Source organism: Heptranchias perlo, chromosome 21 (genome assembly GCF_035084215.1).
Source record: "Heptranchias perlo isolate sHepPer1 chromosome 21, sHepPer1.hap1, whole genome shotgun sequence".
In the NCBI taxonomy this organism is placed as follows: Eukaryota; Metazoa; Chordata; class Chondrichthyes; order Hexanchiformes; family Hexanchidae; genus Heptranchias; species Heptranchias perlo.
The window spans coordinates 35299197-35315669 of record NC_090345.1 but is presented as its reverse complement, the minus strand read 5'-3'; the positions used below and the strand labels follow the sequence as shown (position 1 = coordinate 35315669).

General features: G+C 42.0%; 1 protein-coding gene across 1 annotated transcript in view; it reads left to right on the top strand.

The window, feature by feature from the left end:
• Positions 1 to 16473, top strand: part of LOC137340126 (myoferlin-like) — a 212238-nt gene that overhangs the window by 151176 nt on the left and 44589 nt on the right. The window contains exons 48-50 of the mRNA XM_068002457.1: positions 318 to 457; positions 8846 to 8934; positions 10214 to 10309. Coding sequence (XP_067858558.1) covers positions 318 to 457; positions 8846 to 8934; positions 10214 to 10309 — 325 coding nt within the window. The remainder of the gene's footprint in view (positions 1 to 317; positions 458 to 8845; positions 8935 to 10213; positions 10310 to 16473) is intronic.

The following is a 16473-nucleotide window of genomic DNA, read 5'->3' as shown; positions in this document are numbered from 1 at the left end:
GGATGTTGCCTAATTGGAACAAGACTACAAGTGCACAAAGGTTATACAGAGGCTTTATAATGCACTGATCATGCCTCCCTTCTAATGCTGTGTACAGTTCTGGTTGCTGCACTTCAAAAGAGATATGCATGTATTGGTGCAGTGAGAAATGTAAAAGGAATGAGCTCCAAGGAAAAATTTAAGCTCTGCAATTTGAAGGAAAGGTTAAAGGAGGACCCTTCGCTCTTGGAATAAATCAGTACTATAACCTAGTTTAAATTGCATTTTGATCTTGAACCTCTGAGCTTTTAGATGACAATTACTTTTTTTTAATGTAGAAAATAACAAGACTTTAAATAACCATCTTGGACCTCCAGAGGAACGGCTTGCACTTCATGTTTTGCGACAGCAAGGACTCGTACCAGAGCACACAGAAATGAGGACGTTGTACAGCACCTTCCAACCCAACCTTTCACAGGTTCCACTTTTCATTTTTTGAATTGAAAGCTTACCTACTGTGCTTCAAGTGTGAATTATGACCAAATATAAGTTAGTAATTGTGTTATGAGGAGTGAGTAGAGATACCTGGACTATATTTCACTGGCACAGAGAAAGCCAAGAGGAAATTTAAGAGGTTTTTTTAAATTATGAAGGGTTTTGATAGGATGAATAGGTGAAAACTATTTCCTCTGGTTGGGCAGTCAGTGTGAAGGGGTAATCAATTTATGATCTTCACTAAGAAAGTGAGGAGAGGGGTTAGAGAAATTTCTTCATAGTTGTTGAAGCATGGAATGCTTTGCCACATGGAGTTAATAAGGCTGAGATCCTTGCATCTTTTAAGTGAAAAGTGGGGTAAATATTTGAAGCAGAGGAACATATAGGGTGATTTGGGAAAGAAAGCAAGGCAGTAGGATGAGTTTTGGATTGCTCCAGCAAAAAACCAGCACAGATATGGGCTGAATGGTAGTCTCCTGTGTTGTAACCTTCTATATGCTCTTCATTTTCTAGTCTGTAGTTAATTGAAAATAACCAAAATTTTTTTAAATGAGTATTACAAATTTCAGGCCTGCCCTAGATATTCTCTGGTACAGTGGTGTTGATCATTCCAATAAGCAATCAGAGCGTCTGGCGTTCAGGAGTGTGCCCATACTACCCCATCTCTAATTTATAAAATAACGTAACCCACAGTGTAACAATGGGACCAGTCCTGGATATGGGGTCTTTTTCACTTGTTTCTCCAATCTTTTTTCAAAGGCTGATTAAAACATTTGGTAAGAGAAGGCCACATATGAATTGTTAAACTGCTTTAATCTCAGACAGCAAGTGAACATGGAGTAACAGTCAAAGCAAATCCTGCTTGCTTAGCTCAATCTCTTTCCTCAAAAGCATGGAGGGAAAAGGCATAAACCACACTTGTAGGTTGACTTGTTTTTGTCATTATCTTTCATTCAGGTTACCATTCATTGTAAAAATGAACCTGAACTTTTAGCTTCTAGCTGCAGGCCTCATGCCTACACCTTGCAGGCTCTTGTTTTAAAACCTGACTCAACATTTGTCATTTTGTCCCTTTTTTTTCTGTGCTTCCAGCCTGGAGGAATGTTCTGATGCTGACTCCATCCCCATTAGTGATTTGCATTCACCTGTCAATAAAAATCAGCTACCTCTTCCCCCTCCCCAGGAAGTGTGTATTAAGTAGAACATTAATTTGTGCGGGGGGGAAAACGGTATCCTTGTTGTTGAGCCTGGGATGAGACCTTTAATCCTCATTGCATAAGTTATGACTTGCCACAAACTGGCTTATCTGGCTTCAATACACATCTTCAATGGCTGCAGCCTATGGCTTATTTTTAAAAAGCCTGTGCAAATCCACATTGTTCTCAAAGCACAACTCTTAAACAAAGCTCAATTCCAAAATCCTTTTTCATGAAGAAAATGATCCAAAATCCAGAATTGTGACGATGATGACTTGGATGAACCTTTGATGCCAGCTTGGAAAATCCTGCCGGAGATAGAAGAAATTGATTCTTGAGAAAAATCTGTGTGCTGATCTGAACATGTGGTTACTTGCAACACTGGTAGAGGGTTCTAAACATACATTTTAGAAAATTAATAGTACCATAGTTCTCTGTTCCACAGATGCATGTAAATAACATAATGTGACAACCTTGCCAATCCCATAGGGATTTTTGAACGTAACAAGCTATTGTCTTGGAGTAAATGACATTAGCTTGCTACATTTCCACTTCTGTTTGTTTTGAGTCAGAAAGCCTTCAGTGGAGCTTTAATCTTAGTTTTAAGGGATCATCCTCCATGCACACGTGGATCAGTCAAGTTCTGGGGGGAGGGTGGGGAAAGTTACATCTCTCCCTGGTACACTGACATCAAAAGAGTCTCTTTATGACCTCGTCCCACTCTGGCTCCATGTAAGCTAAGCCCTGCCCTTGAGACTGTTTGTCAGATGAAACAGGCCATTGCCTTCTGTTCAAGGATTGAGGGGTGCAGAGAACACAGCATGTGGAAGAGGCTCCCTTCAAAAAGAAGGTAGACTCCATTTGTAGATAGGAAATGTTTCTTCAGTATGCATCCTCTATAGACTTCTGGAAAGTTTGTATTGCCTTCCTAGGAGAACACCTTGAATTAGCTCTAGCAGGCAGGAAGGGAGCCTTACTTTTAGGATGGGACCAGTATCCCTAGTGAACTCCAGTGTTTTGTGAATGTATGTTGGTTGCTTCAAGTAACTTGCTTGATTATAGCCACATCTTCTACTTCAAAGTGCATCTTCACTCTGGTGATCCTTGCCTTTGTTGGCAACAAAGGATATATTTGACTAGCCAATTGCAAGATACTCTGGTTTACCCAATAGCTTAAAAATACAAGACACAAAAAAAAAGTTGATTCGACATGGAGCGATTTGCCGCCTTTACGTGGCTGATTGGGATGGGATTAGCATCTGCGGAGTGCATGAACCTTTTGTGAGGAGGGGGTGAAAACTGAGGATTACTATCTCCTGATGGGTGGAATAGTGATATTATATTAGGTGGGAATCCCTGGATACAATGGATGGCAGACAAAATTAGGTTAATTTGTCACCAAAGTCTGAATCTTGCCCCTCAACTGGCTGAAAGGAAAGCTATTGAGAGTATTGCTCATTGCTCATCTCCCACCCACCCCCATGAGAAATTTTAACTTGCATCTTTCTAAGCTAGTCTGCTGGCTGAGGGCATTGGCTGTCATCTCGTCTATCCCACCCAAATATTGGGCCTATTGAATCACCATGATTCAAGCACTAATGGACAAGTTGTATAGTGTCCAATGGAAGGTCTGAGAATGGGCCTTGCTTGTTGACATACTGGACCACTTATATTGTCTGGAAAGAGACACACAGACTTGCCCAACACCAGATGCTGAAACTGTTGTAGAGCTAACTATGCTGCCCACTAATCCACTAATCTAGGTGGCATATGGACAAGATGGAATCCTGTGGAGCACCAGTGGCCCATAGCCCAAGGGATGCATCGCTGGGCTTGGAAGGAAGGGATTATAAAGGAACTCTTTGGAGGACATGTTGCTTCTGAGACCACCATTCTAAATTCTGGACTCAAGCCCTGCCAAACCTGACTAGTTGGGACAGAGACCATATGAGGAGACCACTGTTTTAGCAGGTTCAACTGAACCAATGTCAAAGTATTGAGAACTACAGTTAGACCAAGGGTACATGCCTGCTAGGATCAGAAAAACCCCTCGAAGAGAGGTCATTACGTTTCAAAGCTCGGAGACTCTTCATGGGTACCGATCAACATTATCTCTTGCAGAGGCTCTGGGTAAGATTTCTCAGTTGATGGTACGTCTGAGCTTGTGGAATGTCGAAATTAACCTGCTGGACTGCTATCCAAATGGATTTGGTGCATGGAGCTCTTATGAGCTGCTATCTAAATGCTGGTAGATGTGTAAATGGCAGGTCCTGAGTTGCACCATAATGACTTCAAAATCAACTTGTGGCAGAGGAAAGATCAAAGGGGAGTGCCTTATTAGTAACTGTCCCTGAAAAAGATTTCAAAAGAAGTTTATTTTCCTATCATACGGCAATGTCGTTTTTAGAGGCACCTCTGATTTCTTTGACTAGCCAGTCTTCTGGATTCACTGCCTGAATTGCATAGAGTAGGTATCACCACATTGAACATTTCCTTTAGGGGAGATCTGGTCAGAGCCTTGAAATCAAGAATAGGATGGATTTGTAAGTTTTCTTGGGGACCACAAAATAGCTCAATTTGAAAATGTTCCTTTTTCTTGGACCTAAGCTTGGTTACTAGTATCAGGTGACAGAAGGATATCTGTATTAGATGCTGGTACCCATAACAACTGTGGATCCTCTTGAAAGTCAGACCGAGCCACCCCATGGAAGCAAGGGGGTCGTGAGCTAGGTGAGAAGTGCAAAGGTTACCAGTGACTTGTAACCTGCAGAACCCAAATATTTGCAATCATCCCCTATTCAGCCACAAAATAAACAAAGCAACCCCCAACCCCCACCTCACCTGAGTTTCTGCTTTGCATACAGGAATGGAGTCCTGTATGCAAAGCAGTTTGTGCTAACTAAGACCTCTTCAGTGCTGATTCTGGATGGGGTGACAGGCTCCTTTAATGGCTACGTTTGCGTTCTGGGCCAATACCAATAGTCGAATAAGTGCATGGTAGATGCAGCCTTGAGGTATTGTTTTCTAGAAATGTTCGAGCAGTTTTTCGATTTGCTACCAAATAAGCCCTTGCTATTGAAGAGATGGTCTAAAAGTAACTGAAATTCCATGAGAAATCTTGACTTTCTTGCCCATACCAAGTGACTGAACAGGACACCTTATGTAACGTTTCAAGCACCTGGGTCTAGAGCATAGATGGCTGCCTGTTGCCTCAAAGCAGGCCACAAGGTCTTCCAAGTAACAGAACAGTGCTCTCTAAATCCTTTGGTACAGTCGGAGGGCTATCTCAATCTGCAGTGCTCACCTTACATGGCAGGCTCTCTGTACCTGAACCAAGCCCTGTGAAAAAGTCATTGACCAAGCAAGTCCATCCACCTGGAATCTTTCTGGGACATGATCCATATTCTGTACAGAGCACTACTCTGGAATCAGCTTTTGGTACATGGAGCAATGTTGCAGTGGACCCTGCATATTGTCTACTTTGGGCACTGAAGGGGTCTGTTTATACACCTCATGCCATATTTCCTGAGTGAAGGTCGACCATGACAGATGCGTAAAGAACTCGCCAAAAGGTGGTGTCTACGCTTTTTTGCTTTTTAAGTACTGAGCGAAGGTTCAGTCTTGGTTCAGGGACTTGTAGAACCAACATGTTCTTGAACTGGGCTACCCTGCTTTGAATCTATCCAGCATCCATAAGATGTGGTCCTGCAGGTTGAGATCCCAGTTAAAGGTCTCCAGATCCTTCTCGTTCAGCATTGGAGTTGCTAATCCAAGCAGAAACTTGGGGTTGAGTCAGTGATACTTCAGAAGGTTCCTGCTGAATCTGAAATGTAGATGGCTCCTAAATGTTTTGGACACCCTTGGGTTTCAGTTGTTGACAAACATCTTGATTGAGGAAACCCAGATTTTTTAATTTAAGGGGCATGATTTCCTGCATATGTGGAAATATAGTTGAATCTGACACTGCTGAAGCGCCTCCCTAACAAAGATGCTATCCCTAATTTGTGGAGGCTGAGAAGCAGTTAAGGGGACCAATTTGCAACTGCCCACTTTCCCTGTATGGGCAAAGTGTGTGTTGCAATATTCTCCACTCCACCATTTTGACTAGAGGAGGAAATGGATGAACAATCCAGCACGTCTGCAGACAGGAACTTGGCACTGTACCTTGGTAGCAAACTAGCAGGCAGTACACAGATGGGAGTGGGGTTTGAATTCAGACTGTGGAACTAGACTTTGAGTCTTTGGTTACAGGAGAGCAATGCTGAAAGTTGAAAAAGTAAATGCTAAACTCTGTTTAAATAGTAAACTTTGTCCCACAGTTTTTGATTTCATGCCATTATAAAAACATTTAGACAAAGGAACTGGGAAGTGCACATCACTTAAATAACTCAATTTTGGTTTAATCCAAGTTGAACTTGGATTTGACTCAAACTTCATTGAAAACTGCTTAAGTTGGATTACAAAAAAAAATACAGCAAAGCAGGAACATGTCTCAAATTGTATTCAAATCAGTTTGACTCTATTTAAATGGAACAAATTCAATCAAATTTAAGTAAATTTGGTTTGTAGCATACACACTACCCTGTGCTGGGCCAAGGCAGTGATGCTATATTCAGTGTTGGTCTGTCCAACTTTGCCCATATGTATTGTTGATTGTCAGTTTTCTACTATCTCAACTGATGAGGTACTTCAAATGAGTTAGGCTTGTTCTCTACTCCTTGCTGGTCCACCTGATAAATGCACTGTGTGCAATACTGAACCATACAAATCTTGATGTTCAGTAGTTCAAGTCCTGACTGGCAATGAGTAAGCCAATATCAGCCAAACAAGAGACATGGGAATGCTGCATTTTGCCTAGGGTTTGTTCTTCTAATCCTGTTCAGTAATGTGTGTGTTTGTAACTCCACATGAAGGTTAGCAGCATTAAACTATAGAACATTTCCCAAGCAGTTCCCACTGGATAATAGTCCACAAGAAGCAGCTCAGCCAATGGTTGAAGACACTGCCTGGCAAAAATCTATGCTACACAGATCAAGGTCCCAGGTTCGATTTCTGGTCAGTGCTGCATTATCTGATTTGTGTGCCCTGGGTATTGGTCCTGGGCCCCTACTGTTCCTGATCTGCATGTAACAACCTGGATTGAGAAACTAAATGCAATTTATCAGATTTTCATATGATACCAAGATGGGGGAGCAGTTGAGTCTTCCTAGGCAGCCAAGAAACTACAGAAGAATTTAGTTCTGCTAATTGAAAATTTTGTCTGAGGCAAATGAAATTGAATAGATAAATGCAAGGTATTACTCATTGGAACAAAAAGAATTGAAGATGCAGTTACAACAACTTGAATTTGTAATAAAATGTCCTAAGATGCTTCACGTTGAAAAGATACAGACCAAACATTAGGGCATATAGGAAGATTTTTTTTTAAATGGGGAGGAAAGTAGGAGGGCCAAGAGTTTTTGGAAGGAAACTCCAGAGGTAGAGCCAAGAGAGCTGAAACCTCTACCACCAAGTAAGGAAAGCTGGCAGGGATGATGCATAGTTGAAGTGTAGGGCTGGAAGAGGTTGCAGAGGTAGGGTATGGTGAAGTGAGGCCTTGGAGAGATTTGTAAATGAAGACAAGAATTTTAAATTTAGTGTATTAGGAGCCAGTGGAGCTCAGTGACAACAGGGCTAGTGTGGGACGGGATGTGAGCATTGGAGTTTGGACAAGATGAGGTTTGTATAAGGAGGAGTTTGGGATGCCAATGAGGTTGTTCAGTTGAAGCTTAAGGTAATGAACGCATGGGCTTCAGCAGCAAAAAGTGAGAGGGAGCAAAGTTGTACAATTAGCAAAAGGCTGTTTTGATGTAAAGGATGAGGTTTAAAGGTCAGCTGAAGGTTTCACACTGTCCAGTTCTGCCTGAGTGATCAGCCAGGGTGGGGGAATAGAGTTGTGAGCAAGGGTATAGGAATTTTGGTGGAAACCAAATAAGATTGATCCCAATTTTCAACTGAAGGAAGTTCCAGTTCATGCATGACTTGCCACCAGCAGACTACCATTTGACAAGGTAAAGTTGCATGTCATAGCTAGTGAATAATGTTTCCAGTGGGCAATGTGTAAATAAGGACAGGGAATGGGGCAAGGGTGGAATGAAGGATGTTGAACTAACTAGAGGAAAGGCAGAAATTCATCTGGAAGTGACTATACACCCAAGATGTAGCATGCCAGTCATTGCAGAGCAGCAATTAATAATGTTAACAGAATGATGAGCTGTTACCAAATCAGTAGAGTACAAGTCTGAGGCTGTCATGCTGAAACTGACCAGTTCTTTGAGGCTGCACCTTGGATGCTGTGTTCAGCGCTGTTACCAGAGGCACACTGTAACATTCAAGCCCTGGAGTCTGCGCAGGGAAGGGCCACAGAGCTAATTTGTGGTGTCTGAAGGCTAAGATGTAAGGATAGGCTAGAAAATCTTGCACCCTTCAGCCTTGAAAGGAGGTGAATGAAAATACTAAGAATAGAAAATTAAAATCTGGACTGCAAGTTTGTTAAACCATGATTGCAGCTAAAGGGGGACATGGATATAGTACTGGATTAGCAACCCAGACGTCATGAGTTCAAATTTCACCATTTCAAGGTGCGAATTTGAATTGAATAAACCTGGTAATTTATCATTTTAAAAAAAACAACTAAGACACAGTGTTCTTCCAGGAAGCGAAGCTGCCACCTATAACTGATCTGGCCTACATGTGGCTCCAGTACTACAGTTGACTTTTGATGCCCTTGGGGCAATTAGAGATGGGTAATTCTGCCTTACCAATGTCGCCCACAATGCATGAACAAATAATGAAGTGGAGTCAAAAACGTCAATCATTTAAGAGTAAGGTAGTTTCTGTAATTTTGATGTGGGGAGGGGAGGGAATTTATAGGATTTTATGAAAGGATGAGCTAGAAAGTCCGAATGGATTTTCTCATCAGTACTTATTCTGAGTGCTCCAGTGGAACGTGAGCTCTGATCTGTGTCTAAACAGACAGCTAATATCACATTCTTAATAGTATTTCATGCTATCATTATAAGCTCCAATGTAAATACCTCCATTTTTGTAAATGTAATTATTGCCTTTTCTTTTGGTTCTGGCAGGCTGTGTAATGTTTGTCACAAATGTTGACTCATACTATTTTCTTGCATTAGGGAAAGCTCCAGATGTGGGTTGATGTTTTCCCAATGAGTCTAGGTCCACTTGGACCACCATTTGACATCACTCCCCGAAAACCCAAAAAGTAAGTTAACTGTGAATTGGTGTCAAGTAAGTCTGTATATTAATGTGTATTGCTTGTTAGACTATGCAATCCATTTGTTGACTTTTTTGACAAACTACTCACGCAGCCATTTAACCTGAACTATGAACGGTCCGTTTTGGGTGATGTGGCATAAGCTGAATGTTTTGTGACTATTGTATTTTCTATTGACAGCATTAAAGGGTGATATTGCCAGTGAGAAGTGTCAACACATGTCAACATATGCCAAAACATATCAACACATGACGCTTGTTTAAGTGAGCAGTCCCTAGAGATGCAATAGGAAATGCTGGCTGCAGTTGGTGGATTCATTCTTACGGAATGTTTCCAACCTTCATGGCCCCATGGTCAATTATAATTAATGAGTCATATTCAGTGGGTCCTGTGGCTACTTAGAAAATGGATACAATATGATGAATCTGTTATGTCAAAGAAAACAAATTAAATTGCCTGTTATCCTTTTCTACATTTAACTTATGTTTTATATAATGCCTGTTGAAATTTTAATGGTTCAAATGAGGAAAGGCAGCATATAACTGAGGCATACAGATCATAAGTTCCCAGGTTCAATTCCCAGTCTGTGCTGAATTACCTGATGTCAGCAGGGATGGCTTTAAGGGCAAAACAATTGATCTCTGCGTCCCTGGCTTGGAGAAGGGAAAATTGGCAATGGGTCTCACTTCTGATTTGCTACTTATGCACACTTTTCCACCAGGTGTCATTGTGAATGTCAGGTGAGATCAGAAATAGTCTCTGCTGTGATTTGTTCCCCCACCCCTCCCATTGTCAGATAGCCTGCTAAAATTATCTGGACTGATATAAAGAATGGCCACTTGGGTAAGGTACCAGAGAACAACCATGGAACTGTGCAACCAGCAGGAGTAAGGGCCTAATAAAGGGGTAGAGATAAACTTGACAATTTGAACCTAGAAATTACTTCATGCAATATTATTTAATAAATACTAAATGTCAAATTCCCCACTGTTTTAAGGGGTGTTAAGCTGTGTGATTTTAAGTGGCCCAACACCTCTGAATATACCTGAGAAAAATTTGTTAGAAAAATTTTAAGCATTCACACACTAATACCACACATGGCAATTCCTAGGCTTTTTTCTTTTAACCAAATTCTCAAATCCTTTGTCCAATGTCTTAAACATTCATTGTAAGAAGAAAAAAATGACATCCTACTGATCAATGCTAATTTATAATTCAGATTTTGCAAGAATTCAGTCATTTTGGTCGCTTCATGTGGTTCTTGCAGGTATTTCCTTCGCTGCATAATTTGGAATACCAATGATGTCCTTCTGGATGAAAAGAGCATTACTGGAGAAGAGATGAGTGATATCTATGTTAAGGGGTAAGTAAGTCATTCGGGGAGGTTTGCTAGCACTGTTGGGGGGGGTTTAAACTAACTTGGCAGGGGGATGGGATACAGAGTGGAGCTACAATAGGGGGTGATGTGCAGCCAAATATAGAGAAAAAAACAAGTCAGCTTGGAAGACAGGGCAAATATGTAAGGGCAAGGCTGGATGGCATCTATTTTAATGCAAGGAGTCTTGCGAATAAGGTGGATGAACTGAAGGTGTTGATAAACACATGGGAGTATGATATTGTTGCTGTCACAGAGACATGGTTGAGGGAGGGGCAAGACTGGCAGCTCAATATTCCGGGGTACAGAATCTTCAGGCGAGACAGAGGGGGAGGTATAAGAGGAGGGGGGGGTCGCAATATTAATTAAAGAATCAATTACTGCCATAAGGAGGGATGATATATTAGCAGGTTCCTCTAATGAGGCCATATGGGTGGAGCTTAAAAACAAAAAGGGGGCAAGCACTTTGATGGGAGTGTACCATAGGCCCCCAAACAGTCAGGGGGAGATAGAGGAACAGATATGTAGGCAAATCTCAGAAAATTGTGCAAATAATAGGGTAATAATAGTGGGGGATTTCAACTTCCCCAATATTAACTGGGATACTCAGTGTAAAAGGCTTAGAGGGTACAAAATTCTTAACGTGCATCCAGGAGAGCTTTTTGAGCCAGCATGTAGAAAGTCCTACAAGAGAGGGGGCGGTACTGGACCTAATTCTAGGGAATGTGGCTAGCCAAGTGGAAGAAGTGCTAGTAGGTGAGCACTTTGGTGACAGTGACCATAATTCGGTGAGATTTAAGGTGGTCATGGAAAAGGACAGGGAGGGGCCGGAAATAAAGGTTCTAAATTGGGGGAAGGCCGATTTTAATAGGATAAGGCAGGATCTGGCCAAAATGGACTGGGATCAGCTGCTTGTAGGAAAATCCGCATCGGAGCAATGGGAGTCTTTCAGAAGGGAGATTGAGACCATACAAGGCAACATGTTCCCGTAAAGGTCAAGGGTGGTTCCAAGAACTCCAGGGAACCTTGGATGTCAGGGGATATACGAGAATGGATTAGGAAAAAAAGGAGGGCTTTTGGCAGATACAAAAGGCTAAAGACGGAGGAAGCCCTAGAGGAGTACAAAAAGTGCAGGGGGGTACTTAAAAAAAGAAATTAGGAGATCAAGGAGGGGCCATGAAATAACACTGGCGAGCAAAATAAAGGAAAATCCTAAGATGTTTTATAAGTATATTAAGGGTAAGAGGATGACTAGGGAAAAAATAGGGCCCATTAGGGACAAAAATGGCAATCTGTGTGTGGAGCCGGCAGATGTAGGAGGGGTTCTAAATGAATTTTTTGCATCTGTTTTCACTATGGAGAAGGACGATGTAGACATAGAAATACGGCAGGGGGACTGTGATATACTCGAACATATTAACATCGAGCGGGAGGAGGTATTGGTGGTTTTAGCAGGCCTAAAAATGGATAAATCCCCAGGCCCGGACGAAATGTATCCCAGGCTACTGTGTGAGGCAAAGGAGGAGATTGCGGGGGCTCTGACACATATATTCAGAACCTCTCTGGCCACAGGGGATGTGCCAGAGGACTGGAGAACCGCTAATGTAATACCATTATTCAAGAAGGGGAGTATGGAAAAACCGGGGAACTACAGGCCAGTGAGCCTAACATCAGTGGTAGGAAAATTATTGGAAAAAATTCTGAAGGACAAAATTAGTCTCCACTTGGAGAAGCAAGGATTAATCAGGGATAGTCAACATGGCTTTGTCAAGGGAAGATCATGTCTGACTAATTTGATTGAATTTTTTGAGGGGGTGACTAGGCGTGTGGATGAGGGTAATGCAGTGGATGTGGTATACATGGATTTCAGTAAGGCCTTCGATAAAGTCCCCCACAGGAGACTGGTCAAGAAGGTACGAGCCCATGGAATCCAGGGTGCCTTGGCACTTTGGATACAAAACTGGCTTAGTGGCAGAAGGCAGAGGGTGATGGTCGAAGGTTGTTTTTGTGACTGGAAGCCTGTGGCCAGTGGGGTACCACAGGGATCGGTGCTGGGTCCCTTGCTGTTTGTGGTCTACATTAATGACTTGGATATGAATGTAAAAGGTATGATCAGTAAGTTCGCTGATGATACAAAGATTGGTAGGGTGGTAAATAGCGAGGAGGATCGCCTCAGTCTGCAGGACGATATAGATGGGTTGGTCAGATGGGCGGAACAGTGGCAAATGGAATTTAACCCGGAAAAGTGCGAGGTGATGCACTTTGGAGGGACTAACAAGGCAAGGGAATACACAATGAATGGGAGGACCCTAGGCAAGACAGAGGGTCAGAGGGATCTTGGTGTGCAAGTTCACAGATCCCTGAAGGCGGCGGAACAGGTAGATAAGGTGGTAAAGAAGGCATATGGGATACTTGCCTTTATTAGCCGAGGCATAGAATATAAGAGCAAGGAGGTTATGATGGAGCTGTATAAAACACTGGTTAGGCCACAGCTGGAGTACTGTGTGCAGTTCTGGTCGCCACAATACAGGAAGGATGTGATCGCTTTGGAGAGGGTGCAGAGGAGATTCACCAGGATGTTACCAGGGCTGGAGCGCTTCAGCTATGAAGAGAGACTGGGGAGATTGGGTTTGTTTTCCTTGGAGCAGAGGAGGCTGAGGGGGGACATGATTGAGGTGTACAAAATTATGAGGGGCACAGATAGGATGGATACAAGGAGCTTTTTCCCTTCGTTGAGGGTACTATAACAAGGGGACATAGATTCAAGGTAAAAGGCGGGAGGTTTAGAGGGGATTTGAGAGAGAACTTTTTCACCCAGAGGGTGGTTGGAGTCTGGAACTCACTGCCTGAGAGGGTTGTGGAGGCAGGAACCCTCACAACATTCAAGAAGCATTTGGATGAGCACTTGAAATGCCATAGCATACAGGGCTACGGACCAAATGCTGGAATATGGGATTAGAGTAGACAGGGCTGATGGCCGGCGCGGACACGATGGGCCGAAGGGCCTCTATCCGTGCTGTATGACTCTATGACTCTAATGTGGGCTGGTGTTGAACATTTCTTAAATGGTCCAAAGAAGTGTAGCTGGCTTCTAAAGCCCAGGCATGACCTGATGTTTGAATTGTTAGTCTTATTTGCTATCTACTGCGGCTCCGTGCTCTGTCAGACCAGCAGTGAAAGTAAAGTGGAGTTCACATGTAGGCCAAATGAGATCCCGGGGGAGATGCTGGTATTTGGAGTATTAGTTTTACGGATGGTCTGATGAAAGACCTGTGGAACTTGGGCTCTGAAAAGCTCATGACCTTGCTGGCAATTTCCTTGCAGTCAGAAGTTCAGAATTGCTGCAGGTGGGAGTTGCTGGTGAAGAAATTTCATGTAAATCTTATCTCCCGTATAGACCTTAATTTTCTTTAAATATGTGGTGGATGGCATCCAACAAGATGTCGACTTATTTAAAATAAAAACTATTCATTCAAATTTTCAATATTGTGCCTGTTTTGTTGCTCTACTGCTGCAAGAAGGCAAGTAGGTGTCCTGCTTTACAAGCTTCTGTTTATGGCAGAGTGTAACGAGGAGGAGGAGCATCATTACTTTTTTCTTTCTCTCTCTGTGGGAATCACTTTTTTCCTCTGGTACAATCATCTCGATAGAATTAGTAACTTAACTGAGAGTGAGTTTTTTTAAGGGAGAAAAAATTGTCTTTGTAAAATATATATGGTCCGGTTGAGCTGAAAGTGAACTGTATTCAGTTCTGAAATAGTTGATAGAAATGACGTTCATTGTAATTGGAACTTAAAAGGATGTATATTGGGACATAAGGTAGTGGGGTTATTGTTCAATTATTTCAGCACTCTTTTCTGCCAAAATATTGGTGGAGTCAGGCTCACTAACTTCATGTATACACTGCAAAGATTCCTGAACCCAACCCAAGAAATGGTGCCTCAACAATGGTTGAACTTGGAGGATAAGCCTGTGATTGATCAGTTATTGAACAGTCTAAGGAGTCTTTGATATTGCAATAAACACTCCTCCAAACCCATTGTTATGACATGAAAGATAATATGGCTGCCACCCATATTAACTTAATTGGCAGAGTTTGCTTACCTATGCCCAAAGGAGAAAAATGGACTTTGGTCAAAGCTTTTATCTCTTTGTTTAAAGTCAATTTTTATAAAACATTACCATCCATCCTTCATATAATGCTAAGTACCTCAGCAAGAGTATTACCATGTTTACATTGGTTTTATTATTGGCAAATGCATCACTTCAATCCATTATAAATAATGATTTACCACAATGGAACCTAGCGTTGAGCAGATGACACTGCAAATAAAATATTTTCTCGTTGGTCCAACCCACTCCATCCCTGATTGATTTTTCCATGCAGTCCTAAACACCTAGAAGCCAGATCTGAATTTGTAGCTCTAGCTAAGGGATGACCTGTTCTGAGTCTGATTCAGAAGAATTTTGGGTGTAAATGAGTATGCATCTCGAAGTTTAAGATAAGTCATCATGGATCAGTTCAAGCTCCAGAACACTGCTGTGCGATCCAGGGTGTTTTCTTCAATTGTGTTTTCCAATCCTGGCCACTAATGTGACCACATTTGGACTATGCTTGGTTGTCTATTGGAACAACAATGGCATTTTGGTCAGGTGATGTCTCCTCTCAAAGTTCTGTATCTTAAGGATGTGAAAAGTACTAAATGAATGCATGTTTGTTCTCAGTGGTGGGATCCTGACCAGATAAATAAATTGCTGGACTGAACTCTGCTATGCTCCTTCACTAGACAGGAATAATGGTGTGTACTGCAAATGAACTGTTGTCTGGAAAAGAACCCAGTTTTGTTATGAATAGGCCATGGATCTCATCTCTGGGTCTAAAACTGTTCATGACATGGAGGTCTTCTAATGTGTTAACCAATACATCATAGTCATTGGCAAATGTGATCTTTAATTGTAATGTGATCTTTGCTTGTAGTCTGCGTAAACTGAATAGATTTCCTTCTGTATTGAATGGAATAGAAACATCTGGTCAGATGTTCTCCACCCAAGTGGACAAAATGTAACTGTTCTTTCTCTTTTTATTCTGCCTCTTCTCTCCCACCCTCCAAATATCTGGATTTGTGGGGAGGTAAGTTTGTACCCAGGGATCTCTTCAGATTATAAATTTACTAAGACAGTTTTGACCTCAACATTCCATATTTGCATAAGATGTCTTGCAAGTAACCGTCCTTGTCACAGACTATCAGTATTACATAATGCATGTCTTGGTCAGTGTAGACTGCTAAGGTGTCCTTTATCACTGAGTCAAATGCCAGATTTCAATTCACCAACCTCCAGGAACAACTTACTAAAATTTTCAGTGGGAGTAGAGCCTTTACCAAACTGATTAGGTGTGAGAGCTCAAAAGCACCTTCAAAACCTGCCAACATCCCAGACTGAGCTAGACAATATTGTTCGAACAGTGTGACACTTCTGAGAAGATCAGGCAGGGTTAGCGGTTTTACTTTTGGGGACACGAATAATTCATTCCTAATGTCAAGTGAAGATTTTGAGGTAGGAAATAGCCATGTACAAAGAGCCCATTGTATCAAGGGTCCTCTCCCACTGCCAATATATGTCTTAACTGCTATTTTAGTGGTTATAACATTTGCTCATAACATGATTAAAATCAGGTAAGCAAATATCTGAGATGGATGGTCTCTTCCCTCCTCTTTCTCCCCCTGCCCCCCCCCCCCCCCCCCAACCCACAAACTCATTAAGGGAAATTTCCCCTGGTTCCTGAAGATTACCCATCAGATCAATAAAAGTTTACTTGGTTTAATTCACCTATCACAGGGGTACATTTTTTTTCGAAGAAAATGGTATGCCCAGAGTTTTCATCAAGGTAGCAGCTGTGGTATTCTCTTCAGATTAGTTTTTCTGTTACCCAGTGATAACTAGTACTTCTACTGCCGTTGTAACTGAGATCAGCTAACTTGGCAGATTAGTGAGTGAACCTGGAACTTTCCTGGTCTGTATTGCTTAGCTACTTAGTTATTAGGGTAACAAGTGGACTTGGCTGTACAGGGCACAATTTCCAAATTTGCAAATGACACAAAATTTGGAAGCGCAGTGAACAGTGAGGAGGATAGTGATAGACTTCAAGAGGA